The 23,594-nt window shown below is 40.1% G+C and overlaps 1 protein-coding gene across 3 annotated transcripts in view; it reads left to right on the top strand.

The window, feature by feature from the left end:
• The window catches only part of hpse (heparanase), a 194,155-nt gene that overhangs the window by 20,288 nt on the left and 150,273 nt on the right, over positions 1–23,594 (top strand). For 2 of the 3 annotated variants that reach the window (XM_072583960.1, XM_072583961.1), the window contains exons 8-12: positions 2,173–2,279; positions 4,623–4,737; positions 8,034–8,161; positions 12,723–12,869; positions 16,167–20,578. In XM_072583960.1, coding sequence (XP_072440061.1) covers positions 2,173–2,279; positions 4,623–4,737; positions 8,034–8,161; positions 12,723–12,869; positions 16,167–16,326 — 657 coding nt within the window. In that variant the 3' untranslated portion in view covers positions 16,327–20,578. Of the gene's footprint in view, positions 1–2,172; positions 2,280–4,622; positions 4,738–8,033; positions 8,162–12,722; positions 12,870–16,166; positions 20,579–23,594 lie in introns of those variants that run through there. The other variant, XR_011962395.1, reaches the window with a different exon arrangement.

The following is a 23,594-nucleotide window of genomic DNA, read 5'->3' as shown; positions in this document are numbered from 1 at the left end:
ATGAGCTGCCAGAGGAAGTGGTGGAGGCAAGTACGATTGCAACATTCAAAAGGCATCTGGATGGGGATATGATTAGGAAGGGTTTGGAGGGATATGGGCCAGGTGCTGGTAAGTGAGATTAGATTGGGTTGGGATATCTGGTTGGCATGGACGAGTTGGATAGAAGGATCTGTTTCCATGCTGTACATCTCTTTGACTCTCTGACGCTAACAATTGCTATAAATTGTTATTTTTAATTAATAAATCAAAGCACCTTAGGTTGTGAACCAGTCGCTCTGGCCATCCCCTTCCAAATAGAGTTCACCAAATAACAAGTCCTGAGAAGCCAAAAAGGATTATTTCCGTGAACCCTATTGTCAAGGACCATTTGAATAGCAACCCTAGTTTTCCTCTCCATCTCTAACACCCTTTTTTTTTGTCTGTGTCTGTCTGCATATGTGTGTCGGGTGAGTTTTATAAGGGGGTTAGAGTTTTAATTTGTAGAGTTAAACTTCAAGAATTCATAATTATTTACCTGTGGCTGAAATCTATTTGTAATAAATAGCATTTCTTGTTAAGTCGAAAAGACTGGTCTCTGCTATCTAGCAACCTGGGATTAAAAGACAGGTAAATTGGAGAATTTTGTGTATTTCTATAAAATCTTTAACTTTGGCGATGCCTCGTGAATAACAGTGTTTGACTTACAGCATACTATTCGGTGAAGTGTTACAGTGTTCAGCTGTTAGACAAGTGCATGACATCAGTTTATAAATTTACTCCTCGCTACCCTCCTCACTGCCAAATGTTTGAAAATGATGGAAACTCATAACTGCAGCTTCTAAAATCTGCTCCAAAAGATATATAATGTGAAAATCATTTGTTTCTCTCCCAATTGTTGCTGTTAGCTAGCCTCAGCTATCAAGTGTGCGTGAGCTGTGCAGTTTACACACAGAACTTTCCCATGTAACTTAAAATTAAACATAATCTTTTTGCTCAGATCATGGATAGAGATGCTGAACAATCTTTCCTTAAGTGATATCTTTATTTTGGAATGAGTCCTTTTCACAGCTCCTGGCCTCTTGCGTCTGCAAATGTCAGATCAAATTGAAATGGATAACAATGTTCACTGTTCCCCAAGTGCCTCCATTTCCTATACATTTTACAGGTCGTTTACAAATGTCAGACCGAGGTAATCAACGTCTCTTTTAGACTGTCTAACATGCTGGGTCATGGAACAATTCATGCACTTTCAATGATGCACAATTACCATACAGTGTCTTTAAATGGAAAAGAAAACTGCTGGAAATACTCAGCAGATCAGATAGCATCTGTGGAGAGAAGTTGGGTTAACTTTTGAGATTCAGGTAGTCTGTAATGAGTAAGGATTAACAGTTGCTATTCTGCTGCTCCTCTGATGATAGCCATCTCATAGAGTCAGAGAGATGTACAGCTTGAAAATAGACCCTTTGGTCCAACTTTTCCAATGCCGACCAGATATCCCAACCCAATCTAGTCCCATTTACCAGCACTTGGTTCATATCCACCTAAACCCTTCCTATTCATATACCCATCCAGGTGCCTTTTAATTGATCCAGCCTCCACCACTTCCTCTGGCAGCTCATTCCATACATGCACCACCCTCTGTGTGAAAACATTGCCCTTTAGGTCCCTTTTACATCTTTCCCCTCTCACCCTAAACCTATGCTGTCTAGTTCTGGACTCTCCCACCCCTGGGAAAACACCTTGTCTATTTATCCTATCCATGCCCCTCATGATTTTATAAACCTCCAAAAGGTCACCCCTCAGCCTCCGACGCTCCAGGGAAAACAGCCCCAGCCTATCCAACCTCTCCCTATAGCTCAAATCCTCCAATCCTGGCAACATCCTTGTAAATCTTTTCTGAACCCTTTCAAGTTTCACAACATCCTTCTGATAGGAAGGTCAGCTCAATCTGAAATGTTAACAGTCCAGATGCTGCCTGATCAGCTGTATATTTCCAGCATTATTTTGTTTTATCTTAGACTTCTAGAATCCACAGTAGTTTTGGTTATGACTTATTTTTATGAATATACTTTTCAAATATAAATATTTGTTTCTGACTTAAATATATCATTAATCTTGTTTTCATGGTTCAGTCAATAATAATATTGATCTTCACATTAACATTAAGCTCTTATACTTCCCTTACCACAGATTGCTTCTAAAATTGCTCCTGAAAAGAAGGTATGGTTAGGGGAGACCAGTTCAGCTTTCGGAGGAGGAGCTCCTGATCTCTCAGACAAATACGTAGCTGGTTTTATGTGAGTAGCAAGCATTCATTATTATCCTGTAAGCCACTTGTAAGAGCTAATTCCTCAGTTAATTTATAGCACAGTGGTCAGCACATTTGTATCATTCAGAATGAAGCCAGATGTATAGTAGAATCAATGTAGAGTATCATTCTCCCTGGTCTGCTTCAAAATATGAGCTCAGCCCACCATCTGAAGGCCACCCAGTTTTACTTGTGCTAATGTTTCCTCTTCAGCCATCCCTTTTCCAGTGTTCACAATTTTTGCTCTGTGACATTCAATTCCACAGCCTCCCGTAACCCCCCTCCCCCGAAGTTGGATTGAAGCATCCTATCCTCATTTGCTGTAAGACTCCATAGGTCTAAGAAATTTTCATCCAATTAATTTGACTGATTGTGCTAATTTGACCAGAGGAGGATGGTCCAATGTCTAACACGCTGACACTGATAGCCATTGAATGGGCTATATCCAAGAGAAAAGCAAATTAGAAAAAAATTTACAAGTTCTAAAGCTGGAGCGTCGGAAACTGAGGGGTGACCTTATCGAGGTTTATAAAATCATGAGGGACATGGACACGATAAATAGACAAAGTCTTTTCCCTGGGGTGGGGGAGTCCAGAATTAGAGGGCATAGGTTTAGGGTGAGAGGGGAAAAATATAAAAGAGACCTAAGGGGCAACGTTTTCACGCAGAGGGTGGTACGTGTATGGAATGAGCTGCCAGAGGAAGTGGTGGAGGCTAGTACAGTTGCAACATTTAAAAGGCATTTGGATGGGTATATGAATAGGAAGGGTTTGGAGGGATATGGGCCGGGTGCTGGCAGGTGGGACTAGATTGGGTTGGGATATCTGGTCGGCATGGATGAGTTGGACTGAAGGGTCTGTTTCCGTGCTGTACATCTCTATGACTCCATGCAATGTTTTTTACAATTTTTTGCACCTCCTCCAATTTGTGGAACATCGTCAAGTAATTCAAATGATGAACTGGATGGAAAGGTGTCCCCCCAGTGTCTCATTGTAATTTCCATCCCTCTGTCAAGATGAACAAGTGTAATAGAATTACCATGAGGTACCTGAGGGTTTGGAATCTGTTCCAGTCCTTGTCTACTTGCTGAGGGAGGTTCAGAATCACCCTTCAGTACCTTCACCAAATGACCATTAATCATAGGTGTGCTCTGACTGACTTGGATAACTACTAAACTGAATCACAGTCAACCACAGGATACAATCATAGAATCCCTATAGTGCAGAAAAAGGCCACTCGATCCATTGAATCTGCACTGACATTCCAAAAAACATCCCACCCAGACCCACCCCCATTATCCCACATGGTTTTTTTACCACCTAATATGCACATCTCTGGACACTACAGAGCAACGTTTAGCATGGCCAATTCACCAAACGTGGGCTTCCTCTGGGTGCTCCAGTTCCCTCCAACAGTCCAAAGATGTGCAAATTAGCTGAATTAGCCATGCTAACTTGCCGATGATATTAAGGATGTTTAGGTTAGGTGCATTAGTCAGGGTAAGTGTAGAGTAATAAGGTAGGGGAATGGGTCACTCTTCGGAGGGTCGGGTGTGGACTTATTGGACCTAATGGCCTGTTTCCAGACTGTAGGGATTCTCTGATCAAATCACATCTTTTGAACATAGGAGGAAACACACATAGACATAGGGAGAACATGCAAACTCCCAAAGCTGGAATTGAACCCAGGTCCCTGGCATTGTGAGGCAGCACAGCTGATCACCATATCACTCTAATTATATTCCTTCTTCCAATACTTGAATCATTTGTCCAAAGATGTTGCAGGATTAGTAATGAGAACACTGACGAATTATACCCTTGTCCCCCTTTCCTTGATTGGACATGGTTGTGATGGCACTGTTGAGTTTGTTTGTTAGGCACCTACTGCGACAACAACTTGGAACTGCTAATTCGCGTGGGAAATGAAAAGTTTTAATCACTAGTCATTCTGTTTTGTTAATAAAGCAATCAAGCTTGAAGAATACTGTATCATACTGTGGAGAGTTTGAGTTTCAATGCATTGGAGACTGCTTTTCATATCACTTAGTGTTATAATCCAGAAATCCAATTAGCGGAGGATAGAACTGGAGCCAAACTTAATGTAACTTTCGATATTTGTTTACAAGTTACACATTGTATGTGCACATCTTACAACCCAACAATCACAGTCTTAGTTTGTGGAGGTCCAGGTGAATCTCCAGCTAACACCCACTACCTGCAAGCATTTCAGATATAGGTGCTGGATTTTCAGAATAGTTGTTTTGTTTTATCTATTGAGTCGATGTGAGAGGCATTTGATCAGCCCAGGAGCTCATCATCTCATTATTTTACAGGTGGTTGGACAAACTTGGACTGTCGGCTAAATTGGGCATTGATGTTGTTATCCGACAGGCTTTGTTTGGCGCAGGGTTTTACCAGCTGGTGGATAGGACTCTTGACCCATTACCAGTATGTATGATACAGTTTTTAATTTTAAGTAATAATTTTAAAAGACACTGAAACTAACATTCACTTTGCATTGCACGTAAGCACTGTGATTTCACAATCTGCACACATTTTATTCCTGATTTGACCAGGACTTAATTTAAAGAATCTTGGGTGGGCAGGCAGGGCTGTTAATTAGGATAGACAGGCAGGAGGCTGGAAGAACACAGCAAGCCAGGCAGCATCAGGAGGTGGAGAAGTCAACATTTCGGGTGTAACCTTTCTTCAGGACTGAGGATGGATGTGCGGGAGTTGCAGATAAGGGGGTGAGGTGAAGGGGGTGGGGGGAGGGAGGGGTGGGATGGTGAGGTAAGGTAGGGATAGGTGAACATAAGTAGAAGGTATGACCTGGTTGTGGTTAATGGGAGGAATGAATCCAGTTGGTAACTGGAAGAAAGGGTGAATCAGAGGAATGGAAGGGAAGGTGAGGTGTTTGAACAGGAGTCTGGGATGGTAAGGGAGGTTATCTGAAATTGGAGAACTCCATGTTGAGTTGTCTGGGCTGTAGGCTGTCCAGGTGGAAGATGAGGTGTTGATCCTCCAATTTGTGGTTTGACTGGCTGTAGGAATGGAGAGGCCAAGGATGGTCATGTCAGAAAGGGAGTGGGAAAGGTAATTAAAATGGGTGGTGACTGGGAGCTCAGATTGACCCCTGAATTGGAGGAGCCCAATATAACTTGTGTGTAGCTTTTAAAACATCTTCCTCCTTTCCTATGATCTTGCCCTCTCTGACATGACTGGAAAATCATGAACAGAAATATGTTTCCATTATGAAATAGATTCAGGCAATTTCATCCTCATTCAATAGCCATTTTGTGGGTTGTTAAGATAGGTGGAGATTTGAACAATACAGGAAGGATTATGTGTGCTGCATGCTGACTGTTTAGAAACATTCACAATTTTCATTGCATGTTCTCCATTTGACTTAGAATGTTCAGTGCTATCACAGGTTGCAAACCAAACAGCATTTTATGGGTGAGTTGGTAGATGGAGTGTGTGTGTTTGTGTGTATCATTTACAATTTACCATACTGCCATTGAAGGCGTGATATTCTGCTGCAGTCAGGCAATTTGCAAGATTTACCTCTTGCACTCCAGCGCAGAATGCCACTTTACCCTTTCACTGATAAGGGTGGGCTGTGGACCTAAGTGGAAGGGAATGAAAACAGGATTGTCAACTCTCTAGAATTTCTCTAGAAGCTCCAGGAATTAATGAAGCTCCTAGATACTGCAAAATAGCAACAATTCACAATTATCTAGGGAACAGCACAGCATAGGTGCACCATTTGGAAAGATGAAGCGGTGCTGCTGACACCTCAATCATCATTAAGAAGGTAAGAAGATTTATTTGACTCCAAGTAAATTGTTTCTTGATGTGGTACTTAGACAGGAGCTTTTCCATTGAAATAGAGACAACTGATATAGTTATATTAACTGCTTTAAATTGCCATTGCTGGTGGCTCTCCATTGATTTATACAGAGAGTGAAAAATAGTAAGAGCTACTTATCAAGTACATTTAACATTAAATTAAATGATTTAACCTGACAGGGCGAGTAAATATTTATGATTGAGGTAAGAGATTATACAAGGGAAACAACATTATCTCTCAGGATTTGGTGCCTATTTATCTCAGAGAAAGTGTGTTTCTTTGGCAAAAAAAGGCACTGAATTATCAAAATTGTGTATGGTGGAGAGAATCATTGTACTCACAATTTTAACCTTTTAATTATTCATTCTTGGGATGCAGAATTTCCTAACAAGACTGACATTTATTGCTCATCTCTCGTTATCTTCCAGCATGTGGCCTTTTTGAGCTGCGGGTAAGAATTTAATGCATAATTGAGTGGCTTGCTAGGCTGTTTCAGAAGGCAGTTGAGTCAACTTCATTGGTGTTGGACAGGAGTTACATAGAGCCAGATTAGATTAGAAACAGCAGGTTTTCTCTCTAAAGATTCTTGGTGAACCAGTTAACTTTTTTTTTGACAGTCCAATTGCTTTGTGGTTATTTTACTGAAACCAATTTTTTGTTTACATTAAGTTCTTAAACTGCAAAGGTGTGATTAGAAGCTGTTTTTGTGTGAGGAGATGGAGAGATGTGGCACCATTGTGGTCATGATGGTAATCCAGAGGCTTGAATGTATACCCCAGGTACATGAGCTCAAATCCCACCACAGTCCCTGTGGAACTTAAATTTAATGTGGGACAAAAATCTAATATCCAAGCTGTCATCCTGCTTTCACCCCTCAGTCGAAGCAAAACGCTCAGAAACCCAGCATAGTTTTACCTCTTTCATCTTTATTCCAGGCCATGGAGGGAGACAGAACAATCGCCCATGTGCACAGGGACATGAGTTCACGGTCTCCTCTGGAACAGTAGTTCCTGAATGAACTATATCGTTATTTTACGGGGAGGAGCATCTAAATAAGGCAACATACATATTGATTGGGTGACCGTCACAATCAGCAAGTGTCAGTTGTAAGGATTAAGCAATCTGCTGTTACAGAATGAATAACTGGCTTCACCTAATAAATATTTTTCACCTTGTTAAACTTACCTCATTTACTGAATGCTACCTCATCTTGTTAAATGGCTCTACATAATAAATGTTTTTCCACCTTGTTAATCCATTACCTTTGCCTGCAGCACCCCATTGTTAACTGTAAGTTGTTATCTGATCTGAGTCATGCTCAGCTGAACCTCTTGTTTCACAAAACTCAGAACTTAACTCTTTCCCTGCCTGCGCTCAGTTGAACCCCCTGTTTCACAAAACTCAGAACTTAATTTCCCTGCCTGCTTGTACCCTATACAGATCCTCAAAGCAACTATGTAACTATTGGATTATTTGGGTTTTTTTTCAAGAAAACACATTTTGTTCACCAATATCTTTCAGGGAGGGAAATCTGATGCCCTAATCTGATCTGATATATATGCCACTTCTGGCAATTGACTGGCTCTTAGCTATCTACTGAATTGGCTGAGCAAACCATTTGGTTTTATTTTAAGATGCTGAATCATCAGACAGTTTGGAAAAGGCAATAAAAGTTGGTCTTACTAGTGACGCCAAATTTCTGTGAATACATTCTTTAAAAGCCCTGTAACATAGCAATTATACAAAGAAACTGCCAAATCTACTTGAATCAGGTTCTGTAATTGACTGCAGGCTCTCTCACATATTACAGTTTTAGTATCTGTCTCCTCATCTTTAGGAATTCCTGATTAAAACAAACATACAAAAAAACCTTTATTTCTGTTCTTTGCAGGATTATTGGCTTTCTCTCATTTATAAAAGACTTGTCGGCACCAGGGTACTGAATGTATCTGCTGTGCACAAAGACACAGCCGACAATGGAACCTTACGTGTGTACATGCACTGTACCAACCCCAACAGGTAAAGGACCTTCCTGAATACTGTTCTTACCTAATGCTGGTCTAGAGCATTTTTTGTATTTCATTTGGATGCTTATTGATTGCACCAAGTGGTTGCTGCTATTGTCATGGACTCATTTTTGAAGGCCCAGATGACAATGTCAGACTTTCACTTCAGTTTATTAACAGAGCAGAATTTATACCTTATCCTATGCCCACACAATAACAGAGAACTTGAATTTCTATAGCAATTTTCACAACCTCCAAGATGTCCCAAAAGGCCTTCCAGACAATTAAATGCTGTAGCAGTGTGGTCACAATTGTAATCGAGGAAACAAACAGCTAATCTATACACAAACTCTTACAAACAGCAAAATGATAATGACTAGATAAGATCGTGTATGGTAAGATTGGTTGATGAATAAGGAGTGGCCAGAACCTCCCTCCCCATCCCCCGACTCCCTTCCAATCCCCTCCCCCTCCCTGCCACCAACCGGATTCATTCTACCTCTACCTCTACCTCCCTCTGTCTGTCTTCACCTATCCCCACTTTACCACCCTGCCCCTACCTCTCCCTTTAACTGCAGCTCCCTCTGCGCCCCCCCCCCCCCCTGCCCGGCAACTCACCCTCAGTCCTGAAGAACAGTTACACCCAAAACATTGACTTCTGCATTTCCTGATGCTGCCTGGCTTGCTGTGTTCTTCCAGTATCCTGCCTGTCTACTTCTTTAAAATAGTGTCATTGTATCTTTTACATGACCTGAGTCAGAAATGAAGTGAACTGAACATGAAAGCATCATTTACAAATGGTGCAATGACTTCTTGTTTTGTTTTCTAAATTGACTTCTACATGTAGTTTTAATCCATTATGAATGCACTCTTTTTTCGTAAAGAATTCAATGATGTGTTAAGTGAAAGATAAAAGATTTAGCAAACCTTCAACTTAAGGGCCCCGGTAATTTTGAATTGAAGATATGGAGGTTTTATTAAAACAAAACATTCAATATATGCTAAGGAGCAGAGAGGAAGTCTTGCCATATGGACCTCATGGAGAGCTTGCAAATTGATAGTATTTGGCTGCTAAATAGTTTCCAATTCAAAAACATTTTCGCTGATGAAGACAAGGGATCGGATTTAGAAATCATGCTTATCCTGTCTGACCCATTTTAGAATAGTTCAATGTCAAGTAAATTCTTTGTGGCAGCTATTTTGTCCATAACACTGCCCCACAAAAAAAAAGAAGAAACAACTAATCTATTCTTGGTGATGGAGCTGGTTGAAGGGAGAATTTTGGCCAAGACATCATTAGGCTCTTGTTTTCTTTAACATCGTGAATCAGAAAGATCGATTGGTATTTTATTTAGCAGCTTTCTTAATCTCATGATGCCCCAAAACACTTTACAGTCAATGGGATATTTTTAAAATGTATTCCCTGTTATAAAGTGGAAGGAAGGTGCAGTCCAATCAAAAACAGTAATTCAAACACAGATCTGTTCAGTTGAGTTTTCCTGTTCAATTTGAAATTCAATCGTTTAAAAAAGTTTAGGTTTTCTTGTAAAACAGTAAAAGCAAAGGACAGACCAAAATTTTAGCTGTCTAGCATTGTTGTGCGTTGGAGGTAACTGTTAACACAAGAAAATAAAAAGTTGGAACCCTACATTGTTTAATGATGTTGAAACAATTTTGGCATTTACTTTTAAGTTTTAAGATGTGGGTAATGTGGATTGTACTAATTCTGATAAAGGTCAGAAAGAAATGTCATACTGTTACTTGGAAGATTTATCTGTAATTATCTGAAGCATTGTGACCTGAAGTGAAATTGTAGGGGGAGAAGAAATTATAGATAAGCCTTCCAAGTTAACATAGCATGAACTTTCTTCCTGACATTTGGATTATTACATTCCAAAATTAGTTGCAACTGGGGCCTATATGCTATTCTTCCAGGGCACCCCATTCAATATTTCTTCTTTTCCTGCAAGAAATCCTCTAACAATTCCCTTTTTCTTCAACCCTTCTGATAGGCTCTATCAATGCCCAAGACTTACTCTGAACCCCCACAAATTTGTTAATGACACGTCCAAACCGAGTTCATTATTTAGGTCATGTGTAATTTAGAGAACACGAATAATTAAACCACAACATGCAGATGTAATTTCATGTGAACATTTTTCTATGCTTCAATTTTATATTCTAATTTCATATTGAATTAATTAACTAGTAATACTTAAGGGCACTTCTGTATAACCTTAACATGTTTGGTGGAAGGTATGAAAGTGACCTATTATGGCAGAAAGGTGTAATTGCAATGGTACATGTGGACACACACAATATGTTAGAAATATATGCATATGACAGAAAGAACATGTACACACATTGCACGTGTATCAAATTAACAAAATAGTTGAGTGCCAATCTATAGTTCATTTGTCAGGGCAGTGTCTTGACCAATTAGAGTCAACCTATCTGATTTAAGCTTTTTTAAGTTGAGGCAGTTAAATGTCAGTCATCATCTAACCTACTCTGTGGCAACATCTCTTCCAATCAGAGTCCCTTTGCCAACCAGTCAGCAGTCTATGCTCACACAATATAAAATTTTGTTCTCATTTTACAATTTTATTCTTGTGAATGTTCTGATGAGCGCAAGATGAAAGCTTGACAAAATGTGACCTTTTTCAGCAATACTCAACGTTTACACTACAGAATGTCTATTAATAAACATAATTTATTAAGTTGTTCTTTGAATTTAAAGGTTAACTGTATAAAATGAATGTATTAATACTTTCATTAATGTCTAAAGGACCAGACTAAATATTTCGACAATAACATCATTCAGCCTTTGCCAAGCTTCATATCATGTGCCTCTGTTATTTGTGTGATAAGAAAGTAGTGCAATAGACACTTATATTTCCAATTTAATTTTAATGGCATAAATCTGGGCAGAAGTCCATCTAAGAATTATTTGTTTTGTGCTTTTTTTCATTCCAAAGAGTGAGATTAAATTGTCTCATTTTGAAATACAATTGCTGGGACTAAAGTCACAGTGTGATGTTTTGCTATTTTCTTCTGTTTTCTAAATAGGCTGCAAATAAAATTCTTCAAAGGAAACGTGCAATCATTTTGCTGTGGGAATATGGGCAGAATTTCCTGCCCCTGCTGTATTGAGCTTGGTGATGAATGGGGACCCTGCCTCCATTCAATCTCAACACTGATTAAGTCCAACATAAATCAGCTATCTGGCTTTCCCACTGTTGACAGTTGAGGCCCTCAATGCCCAGTTACAGTCCTCATCCCATCACTGCTGGACTTCAGCAGGCAGCAGACTCCCTATCAGTGATGCTCGTAGGCTTCTGAAGGTCCTTCACGTATAGGCATTCAGTGCTTGACCAAGGAACCTGCATCATGGAGGACAGCCATTTGCTATTCTCATCACTTCCCTGTGCCTGGGTCCATTGGTGACCCTGTGCCCGCACTGGTGCATTACCAGCAGCAGCCACCAATGCCCAGTGGAGCTGTTGGCCTCTATCAGGAAGTAGTCTTGGCACTGGGACCTCTGCCCCCAAGGTCCTTAATGGCAGAGAAAGCCTAACACTGCTCAGTTGGTACTTAATGAGAAAAGTGACACAGGATTCTAAAAGACAATTAGTTAGGGGAGGTGACGGTCTAGTGGTATTATGCTGGATTGCTAATATGTGTGGTATTATGCTGGATTGCTAATCCAGAGGTAGTGTTTGGGGGATCTAGGTTTGAATCCTGCCATGACAGATAGTGGAACTTGAATTCAATTAAGATGACCATGAATCCCATTGTTGATTATCAGAAAATCCTACCTGGCGCACTCATGTCCTTTCGGGAAGCAAATCTGCCATCCTTACTTGGTGTGGCCTACTTGTGACTCCAGACCCACATGTGATTGACTTTTACTCGCCAATTAGGGATGGGCACTAGATGCTGGCATAGCCAGTGATGCCCTCTTCCTGTGAATAAAGAAAAAGGTCTCTGTCACCTCCAATAAATAATGTTCCATAGACCTAGAGGGATGCTCTTTCATTAAAGAGAGAGTTTAACCTGACCATCAGTCTTAGGCAATGGGAAAGATTGAGAAGGTGGGACCTTCATGGTGACCTCAGGTGATCTGGGAATTGAACCGGCAGCGTTGGCGTCAGTCTGCATTACAAATCAGCTGTCCAGCCAACTGACCTAACTAAAACCCTACCTCCATGAAATATCTGCCTGCTTTGTATGTGTGTGTGTTTTTCATTAGCTAGTACCCAGAATAATATGCTCAAGGAGTGAATGATTTTGTAAGTAAGGCACTGACAATAGCTTATTAATACTCAGAAGTCACATGGCACCAGATATAGTCCAACAGGTTTATTTGAAATCACAAGCTTTCGGAATGCCACTCCTTTGTCAGGTGAAGTCAGGTGAACTTTACCTGATGAAGGAACAGCACTCTGAAAGCTTGTGATTTCAAATAAACTTGTTGGATGATAACCTGGTGTTGTGACTTCTGACCTTGTCCACTGAAGAACTTGATTAATGATTATCAACAATAATACTAATTCATCTTTCTCCACTTCCAGTTACATCTATCGAAATGGATCAGTAACGATGTTTGCTTTAAACCTGAGTGACCAAGACAAACACATTCTCCTTTGCTGCTCTTTGTTCAACAAAACTATTCAGTACTTGCTTCAACCTGGTGACAGTAGGAAAGGATTATATTCACAGTAAGCACACCTTTTGGCTTTTAACAAATTCAGTGACTAGGTTATCTAAAAGTATTTATGATGATCTTCATTTGAGCCGATGTTACTCTTTTTATTTCACTTTTGCAAATTGCTTGAAGAGGTCAAGCTATGGGTCATTTCTATGGAAAGCATTTCCATTACCTGCCCCATTACCATTACCACTGCAACCCCATCATGATCCTTCCCTCACTGTCTCCCAACCACCCAAACCCCACCATCGCCATGTAATCCTGTTTCAGACAGATTTGAGTCCAGCTGCTATTGCTTGCATTGTACCCTCTGGCCATCAACCAGTGAAGTGCTTTTGAAGTTTAAATGGGGGAAATGCAACAATGAATTTGCATATTACAAAAGGCCACAATTAGTAACGAGTTACATAACCAAGCCATAGCTGTAAGGATAAAAATAATCAGGAAACAGAGAGACAATCCTTCGTTTTCTTTAAATAGCAGCATTAGAATTTTTTTCATGACATCTGAAGTAGCTGTGCAGTATTCCCTCTGCACCATACTCTCCATCTAGACTATCTGCTCAAATCCAGCAGTGGGCCTTATATCCATTAACTTAATTCAGAGGCATGAATACAACTGTCAGGACCAAGTAGATGTTCTAGCTCCTGAGACTGTATCTGTTGTGTGGCGGACAAACTGCAAGAGTGTTATCATAATTTATAAAATTGATAGTTCCTGTGTTCCTGCTCATCATTTTTTCTGGGGTGTGGGAGGAACTAATTATAATTCAGTTAATGAGAAAGCAAGTAAATATGGGTCCCTTGGACACTCTGGGTGGGCATACTTGCAACATTTATTTTTAAATCAGTCACAAAACAGCCCCATTTAAAGTCAGTACATTCATAATATCAGTCACTCCAAGGTATTAATTACTTGTTTAATGTCACAAGTGTTTGATCTCTGCTGTGATGTCTGCATCAGTTGCAATAGACCTTGCTTCCTCAGGCTCCTATTTGGAGGTGTATGTCCTGGCCTGCAGCCTTGAGGGAAGCATCCACACATTTTCCAGGACACAGAGTACCAGAATCTGGGAAAGTGAAGGACTTAGTGGGTGAGACTGGCAGATAAAAGAAAAACTGCGAGATGATTGTGCAGGAAGATCTATCAAGAGTAGAGGCTGGAATACAGTTGAGATGTCTGAAAGGTTCAAGGAGTGAGGTCTGGCTACTGCATAGCTGTGTTGGGGCAGCTGCTGTAGATTGTAATTGGGTATCCCGTCCTTGATGTTGGCTCTTGATTGGAAGGAAGGGTGACACTTTTTCTACCAAGTGGTTTAGTCCATGTGTGGGTGTTACCATTTCCTAGTTAAATATATTAAGGACAAAAGGGTGACTAGGGAGAGATTAGGGCCCCTCAAAGATCAGTAAGGCAGCCTTTGTGTGGAGCCACAGAAAATGGGGGAGATACTAAATGAATATTTTGCATCAGTATTTACTGTGGAAAAGGATATGGAAGATATAGACTGTAGGGAAATAGATGGTGACATCTTGCAAAATGTCCAGATTACAGAGGAGGAAGTGCTGGATGTCTTGAAACAGTTAAGGGTGGATAAATCCCCAGGACCTGATCAGGTGTACCCGAGAATTCTGTGGGAAGCTAGAGAAGTGAATGCTGGGCCTATTGCTGAGATTTTTGTAGCATCAATAGTCACAGGTGAGGTGCCGGAAGACAAGACGTTGGCAAATGTGAAGGGTTTAAGAAGGGTTGTAAAGACAAGCTAGGGGACTATAGACCGGTGAGCCTGACGTCAGTGGTGGACAAGTTGTTGGAGGGAATCCTGAGGGACAGGATGTACATGTATTTGGAAAGGCGAGGACTGATTAGGGATAGTCAACATGGCTTTGTGCATGGGAAATCATGTCTCACAAACTTGATTAAGTTTTTTGAAGAAGTAACAAAGAGGATTGATGAGGGCAGGGCAGTAGATGTGGTCTATATGGACTCCAGGAAGGCGTTCAACAAGATTGCCCATGGGAGACTGATTAGCAAGGTTAGATCTCATGGAATACAGGGAGAACTAGCCATTTGGACACAGAACTGGCTCAAAGGTAGAAGACAGAGGGTGGTAGTGGAGAGTTGTTTTTCAGACTAGAGGCCTGTGACCAATGGAGTGCACAAGGATCAGTGCTGGGCCCTCTACTTTTTGCCATTTACATATATGATTTGGATGCGAACATAAGAGGTACAGTTAGTAAGTTTGCAGATGACACCAAAATTGGAGGTGTAGTGGACAGCGAAGAGGGTTACCTCAGATTACAGCAGGATCTTGACCAGGTGGGCCAATGGGCAGATGGAGCTTAACTCAGATAAATGCAAGGTGCTGCATTTTGGGAAAGCAAATCTTAGCAGGACTTATATACTTAATGGTAAGGTCCTAGGGAGTGTTGCTGAACAAAGAGACCTTGGAGTACAGTTTCATAGCTCCTTGAAAGTGGAATCGCAGGTAGATAGGATAGTGAAGAAGGCGTTTGGTATGCTTTCCTTTATTGGTCAGAGTATTGAGTACAGGAGTTGGGAGGTCATGTTGCACAGTACAGGACATCGGTTAGGCGACTGTTGAAATATTGCGTGCAATTCTGGTCTCCTTCTTATTGGAAAGATGTTGTGAAACTTGAAAGGGTTCAGAAAAGATTTACAAGGATGTTGCCAGGGTTGGAGGATTTGAGCTACAGGGAGAGGCTGAACAGGCTGGGGCTGTTTTCCCTGGAGCATCAGAGGATGAGAGGTGACCTTATAGAGGTTTACAAAATTATGAGGGGCATGGATAGGATAAGTAGACAAAGTCTTTTCCCTGGGGTCAGGGAGTCCAGAACTAGAGGGCATAGGTTTAGGGTGAGAGGGGAAAGATAAAAGAGACCTAAGGGGCAACTTTTTCATGCAGAGGGTGGTACGTGTATGGAATGAGCTGTCAGAGGATGTGGTGGAGAGTGGTACAATTGCAACATTAAAGAGGCATTTGGATGGGTATATGAATAGGAAGGATTTGGAGGGATATGGACCGGGTGCTGGCAGGTGGGACTAGGTTGGGTTGGGATATCTGGTCAGCATGGACAGGTTGGACTGAAGGGTCTGTTTCCATGATGTACATCTCTATGAATCTATGACTCTATAACTGAAGAATCCTTGAGAATAATCCAATGGCATTGTGCATGTAATTCCCATAGTCTTCATGAGATGGTGAAATTCAGTCCAATTTGTCGCAAGGGGGCAAGTGCAATAGGCAAGTGCACCGCATGAGAAATCAAAACTTGTGTCTGATTCTTAGGTCTGTTCAACTCAACGGCAAGCTTCTCAAAATGGTGGACAGGAAGACATTGCCGATTATCACTGGGAAAGTGCTTCAACCAGGAAAACCGATTGTTCTCCCTGCTCTTTCCTACGCATTCTATGTGGTTCAAGATGCTAAGGCCCCTGCTTGTCAATGAAAGAACATCAAGGAAATGGTACAAGCAGCAGTACTTTGAACTTAATCTTGCATTGAGTTAAATATGAAACCTCATGGATTCTCCATGACCTCTTTACCAAAAAGGACCAAGATTTCTAACCACGAATATAAAGCTGTCACTTGGTGTCTGTTAATTGGGCTGCACTTTTGAGTGTGAGTGAGGGTGAATTGAAATTTGCCTGCCAGAATGCAATATCTGATTTTGACTGTTCTTCCCAATTCCACATGTAATGGGGAACCAAGGTTCTGGTGAGAGTGAGGAACAAATGGTTATCAGTTTCAGTCAAGAAATTGCTAGAGAAATTTATCAGAAAGAAATAACGACCACCGCTCTAATAGTAGAGGTGGTAATCACTCCAAGATGCTGAATGGATCAGACCTGGCATCTGCTCCACTGAACATTGTCCCCTCTCTCACAGTCATATTCAAACAAGTGTTGAACTTCTGACTTGCATGTTGAAGTTACCAACACCTATTTTCGGCAGGTATCTGAACAGTTACCAATGCCAGTAACTTCCACACATTGATGTCGGTCATGTGCAAAAATTAGCTCATAAGACTGGAACTACTCCAAGCTTGTCCTTTTTAAACTACTTGCATCTTTACTTTTCTAGTGAATTAAACATCCTTCAATATCCAGGTGGTAGTCAAAATGTATATTGCATAAGTGTTTGACATAAGGTGCTACAATTTATCTGTTTATCGTTTTTTAATATTGTTTCTATTTCTGTGAATATTTAGCTTATAAAATTTCATTTTCCATAAACATTAAAAGCAAATTTGTCAGGTGTGGTGTCACTGAGCCAGATACATGCTGCCTCTATGTGGCTGGTGTGGGTGGCATTAAGATCCCTTTGGCATGGTTGAATGGCTATCAAATGGTCCAATGTGGGCATCTGTGAGTTGTGAAATTCTGCTGCAGCCATGCCTGCCAATTTTACACATTGCTGCACCAGCATTGGTGCTATCACTGTAATTACAGAAAGTCCTAATTTAGATTTGTTGTTGTACAATTAAACAGTGTTAAATGTAGTAAAGGAACATACAGAGAAGTCACGATAATGTATAAGAATTCTATAGGCAGTTAGTGAAGCCTAAAACTATTGTCTTTAATCTGAACAAAGCAAACTATTTCGATTGAGGCTAACATAAATTGGGAAGTTAAGTTAAAAGATATGAACATACGTAGACAATTACACAAAAATGAATTCACAATGAACATACACTCCTTTGTGAAATAAAAACTCCATGGCAAAAATGAATCATCTGTAGCTAACAAAAAAAGCAAATGTGATATTCAAGGAAGAGACTAATAACGTTGCAAAAAGTAGTTAGTTTCAGAATTTGAAAGTTTGAAAATTTCATAAAGGATGACCAAAAATGGTAAAGATAAATAGGAAAGTAAACTAGCTAGAGGTACAAAAATAGATTGTAAAAGATTCTATATGTATCCAAAAAGAGTTTCTCAAGAGGATGTTGGGTTCCTTTGTGGCAGAGACAGGACAAATTAGAGGGAATAAGGAAATGGTACTGACATTAAACAAATGCTTTTTATTTATCTTCACTGTGAAACATGCAAAAAATATTCTGGATGTAATAGGGAACCAAGGGTTTGGTGAAGGTGAGGAACATATAGTGATCCGTTTCAGTCAGGAACGGCTGCTGGAAAAATTTATGGAAATAAAAACAAATGCACTGGACCCAATGGCCTAGAGAAAGAAGGCAATGGAAGTGTTGATATATAGGCTTTGAACTCCTAGAACTCCCCCTGTTTGCAAGGTAGGAAATGTAACCCCAATGCACCAGAAAACAGCAAGAGAAAAAAGAAACAGTACAAAGGCCACTTAGCCTTACTTTAGTAGTAACAAGTGTTAAATCTATTATAAGGGTCATGATAACAAAGCTTCACCAACATTGGTGCTATCACTGTAATTACAGAAAGGCCTAATTTAGATTTATCCCACAAGCATTTAGGAAGTCAACACAGATTTATGAAAATGAAATCCTGTTTTGACTAATTCATCTGATTTTTTTGGTTAATGTTGTAACTAATAGGATGAATTAAGGACGAACCATTAGATACAGTGTATTTGGATTTTCACAAGTATTTAAGATATTGGCTAAAACAGCAAATTGAATGGAGTAATATATTAGCACAATTGGAGTTTGGTTTCTAAGAGAAGACAGAGTAGGAATAAACAGGCTGGTTAACACACTGCAACTACTCGTATAATCACAAGAATCAGTGCTTGTCTTTCAGATATCTACAATCTGTATTGATGATGGGATGGAGTGTAATGCAGAGTCTAGATTAGAGTGGTGCTGGAAAAGCATATAATCAATGTTTCCTGCTCCTCGGATGCTGCCTGACCTGCTGTGCTTTTCCAGCAGCACTCTAATCTAGACTCTGGTTTCCAGCATCTGCAGCCCTCACTTTTGCCAGAAGTGTAATGCATTCCAAGTTTACTGGCAATTGAAAATTTCTTAGGAAAGTAAGCATTCAGGAGGACAAAAGAAGCTGCAAAAGGATTCAGGTTGGTTTAATGAGTGGGGAAGAACATAGAAGGTAATAAACATGGGATCATAACTGGTACTGGGAGAAAGGAAGGCGAATTGTGCTGGCATTTGCACTATTAAAGACTTCTTGTGACATACCTATATCAACACTCCATTTTTAACAATGTTAAAAATCACACAACACCAGGTTATAGTCCAACAGGTTTAATTGGAAGCACCAGCTTTCGGAGTGACGCCCCTTCATCAGGTGATAGTGGAGGGCTCAATCCTAATACACAGAATTTATAGCAAAAATTTGCAGTGTGATGCAAATGAAATTATACATTGAAAAATTGATTGTCTGTTAAGCCTTTCATCTGTTAGAATACCATGATAGTTTCACTTCCTTCATGTGTAAATCACAAAACCTTTTTTTAAAAAGTTGCATTCTCGGGTTAGCTGTTAACAATGGTGATAGCTAGACAATATGTTGAAGGTGTTGACCCCCTGTGTTCACTGTCTATGACCTGATGTTTAGATTGATTCTAATATAAAAAGTGAGATAATGGAGTTTTACATGAATCCATGCAGATTTTGAGCAAAGTACAATGTAACCCTGCAAGTACAAATTCACCCCATAAAATATGTGTGCATGTGGGTCTTTGTCTGTCTGTCTGGGTTAGGGGTTGTGAGTGTGAGAAAGTGTATGTGTGTGTAGTGAGTGCAGAGTGTCTTAAGTCTGTGAGGGGGTGCATTTGTGAGTGTGGGAGAGTGTGTGTCTGTAAGGGTGTGTGTGGGTGCCAATTTTACACATTGCTGCACCAGCATTGGTGCTATCACTGTAGGAGTGCCTGTATCTGTGTGTGTGTGTGTGTATAGTGGAATGATGGTTACCTATAATGTGACATGAACCCCAGGTCCCGGTTGAGGCCCTCCCTATGCGTACCGAACGTAGCTATCAGCCTCTGCTCAGCCACTTTTCTCTGCTGTCTGTCCCGAAGTCTGCCTTGGAGGATGGTCACCCGAAGGTTCGATGTCGAATGTCCTGGACCATTGTTTTTAACAATGAGGGGCTGGTTAGCTCAGTTGGCCTGAATGATTGATTGGTTTGTAATGCAGAGTGATGCCAACAACACTGGTTCGATTTCCATTCCAGCTTAAATCACCATGAAGGTCCCATCTTCTCGACCACACTCCTCAGCTGAGGCATAGTGACCCCTGGTTAAACCATCACCTGTCACTTCTCAAGAGCGGTTCTATCATCCTCTGGAATTATGCCTACATTATCATTTAACAAATGGTTAGTAAATGTGAACTAAATAAGTTTATGTCATTAAAACAGTAGACAGCAGGAAATTGATCATTCACACTGACATTGCTGCATTGTTTTCTCTGTTTTGAAAAACAGAGTGTTTAGCTTTGAGTTTAATTTCTAGATCAACTGGAGAATATATTTCCTATTGTTGGTGACTGCTTGAAGTGTCTCCTTTATTAATATCATTCTTGTTGCCCACAAATTCTTCAAGATTAATTAAACGAAATTGGTGCGATACAATCTCATTATATTAATGATTTTACGTGCATTCTTTTGCACTTGATCAATTTTAGTACTGGAGCTTTAAGGGAATGTGTTACATTTAGGGAAAAAAATTCTTACAAAATGACTTATTTTGAATATTATGTATGTCTGTAACTGATGTTAAGTCTTTTTTGAATAAAATATAATTGTGCTGTAATTGTGTGCTTTTGTTCAAACTGTATCAAGAATAATTGACCAGGCTAGGCCTCTTTTTGTATAAGAGAGAAGATTAATGGGGAGCAATGATACAAATCTTTAAGATTATGAGAGGATTTGGTAGGATTGACATAAAAAATGTTTCCACTTATGGGTGAGAACAGAGCCAGAAGCTAGAAATACATGGAAGTTACTAATACATCCCCTAAGGAATTCAGAGGAAACTTTTTTACCCAGAGAGTGGTCAGAACGTTGAACTCGCTGCTACATGAAGTATTTGAGGCAAATAACATGGATGCATTTAATCAGAAGCAAGATAAATGTAAGACAGAAATTAATAGAAGGAATTTATGGAGTTAGATGAAGAGAGGTGGAAAGAGACTCATAAATACTAACATTAACCTGTTTCTGTGCGATAAACTCTTACACAGACTTCCATAAGAGTTAGACAGACTTGCATAACTCTTATACAAGTTTATCTAACCTTGCACTGTGGCCTGCTTTTCCGCCAGTAATATTTCACGATAGCTTTGAAAATAAGATTGGGTTTTACTACATAAATGATAACATTATACAAATAAATTGATTTTAGTGACTCATTCTTCACATCAGCGATTTGTCATTTTGTCAGATCTGAATGGGAAATTATACTATATAGTTATAATCTTTCACTATTTTAAATTTAAATCTCCATCTATAAATATTTAATGGTACAGTCCTGGGGCGTGTTGCTAAACAAAGAGAACTTGGAGTGCAGGTTCATAATTCCTTGAAAGTGAAGTTGAAGGTAGACAAGATAGTGAAGAAGGCATTTGATATGCTTGCCCTTATTGGTCAGTGTATTGAGTATAGGAGTTGGGAGATCATGTTCTGGCTGTACAGGATATTGGTTAGACCACTTTTGGAATATCGCGTGCAGTTCTGGTCTCCCTGACATAGGAATGATGTTGTGAAATTTGAACAGGTTCAGAAAAGACTTACAAGGACGATGCCCAGGTAGGAGGGTTTGAGCTATAGGGAGAGGTTGAATAAGCTAGAGCTGTTTTCCCTGGAGTGTCAGAGGTTGAGGGGTGACCTTATGGAGGTTTATAAAATCATGAGGGGCATGGATAGGATAAATAGACAAGGTTTTTTTCCTGGGGTGGGGGGAGTCCAAAAACTAGAGGGCATGTATTTAAGGTGCAAGGGGAAAGATCTAAAAGGGACCTATGGGGCAACGCTTTCATGCAGAGAGTGGTGCTTGTATGGAATGAGCTGCCAGAGAAGGTGGTGGAGACTGGTACAATTACAAAATTTAAAGGCCTCTGGATGGGTATATGAATACAAAGGATTTCGAGGGATACGGGCCAAATGCTGGCAAATGGGACTAGATTTATTAGGATATCAAGTTGGCATGGACGAGTTGGGCTGAAGGGTCTGTTTCCAGGCTGTGCATCTCTATAACTCTATTGTACAAGTTCCAGAGGAGCGATTTCTTAATAGGAGGCTGGACACCAAATTGGAAGCAGCTTAGTTGAGAATATTTGCATCAGTTTCATGTAGCCATGAACTATGGGACCAACAAGTAACCATCCTATAAATCCTGGCTGGCTGTCTGAGTTTTTTCCTGTTTCTAGATATTAATTTATCTGTGATTCCAGCATTTCCTGAATAACATTTTCTAATAATACAGCTGTTTGTTGAACAACTTCAGCTTGATGATTTGATGCTCCACTTATAGAGCAGAGTAAGAGAAGGAAAAGAAATGCATTCGTAAAGAGAGTGTCATACCTCTTCTTCTCTATTTAACACCTGGTTCCAATTCCATAAACAAATATCAATGCTTAAAATAAAACAGGTCTACAGCAAAAATAGTGGGAACAGATGGTTCACTACTAACAGTACAGAGAATTGTAGATGGGGAAGAACAATTTATCAATGTAAATTATTAAGTATGCTATTTCTGCTACTTACTAAAAGATATCTTGAATTAAAATCTATTGCAATCTTTCTTATTGGATACAGGTGTTTCTGTAGCTACTGCATTAGTTTTTTTTACACTCTAGCCTCCACAATCAATGCAACATAGTTACAGGCTACTCAATGTATATGTTTATGACATCTTGTAGCATACTGTGCATCAATGTGTCATTAATTGCACTCAACTACAGTCTGTCATTGGTGTACAGTAAAGTGGATGGACGTAAGTTATTTTTCATCTAGTAGATTCTATGCTGCAACAACATTCAGCAATCAAGGTTAGCTCCAGTATTGAGACTAAACAGATCATCAGTATCGTTTAGCCATGTTATTCAGCCCAATGTAAATGGAGGACAGAAAACTCCATATGTAATGGAAATATCTGCAATTAAAGGTCAGGTTGCATATACCAATCTCATTGTAGATTCAGATCCAAGTGTAGATACAGCTGTAGGTTGATCCATCAGCACGTCTAACTCCAACCACCGGTCTTGATCCAGATGTAGATCCAGAGACAAATCTAGCTCCACATACCACAATCTTGCTCCACATTGCTTGGATTCAGATTTAAGTCTAAATCTAGATCCAGATCTAGTTGCAGATGTAGATCTAGATGCAAGCCTAGATCGAGATAATGAACTTGAGCCAGATTACCTGAATTCAGATCTAGATCTATTGTCTGGGTGGAGATGGATTTGCAGGTCGAATTCTAGGTATTTAATCCATATAGCTTGCATTCAAATCCAGATCTAAATTTAGATACAAGTCTAAATGTAGATTCAGATGCAACTATAGCTCTGGGTACTGAATGTGTGCCAGATGGCCTAGATTTAGATTTACACCCAGATCTAGGTGCAGATATAGATCCTGATGTAAATCTATGTTCAAATACTGATATTAATTCAGAAGCCTGGGTTCAGATCCAGGTAAAAACAAGGACTGCAGATTAGATTACATTACAGTGTGGAAACAGGCCCTTCGGCCCAAGTCCACACCGACCCGCCGAAGCGTAACCCACCCATACCCCTACATTTACCCCTTACTTAACATCACGGGCT

This window comes from Chiloscyllium punctatum, chromosome 14, assembly GCF_047496795.1.
Source record: "Chiloscyllium punctatum isolate Juve2018m chromosome 14, sChiPun1.3, whole genome shotgun sequence".
Taxonomy (NCBI): domain Eukaryota; kingdom Metazoa; phylum Chordata; class Chondrichthyes; order Orectolobiformes; family Hemiscylliidae; genus Chiloscyllium; species Chiloscyllium punctatum.
Note: the sequence above shows the minus strand (reverse complement) of the source record. Positions and strands in the feature narration are given on the sequence as shown.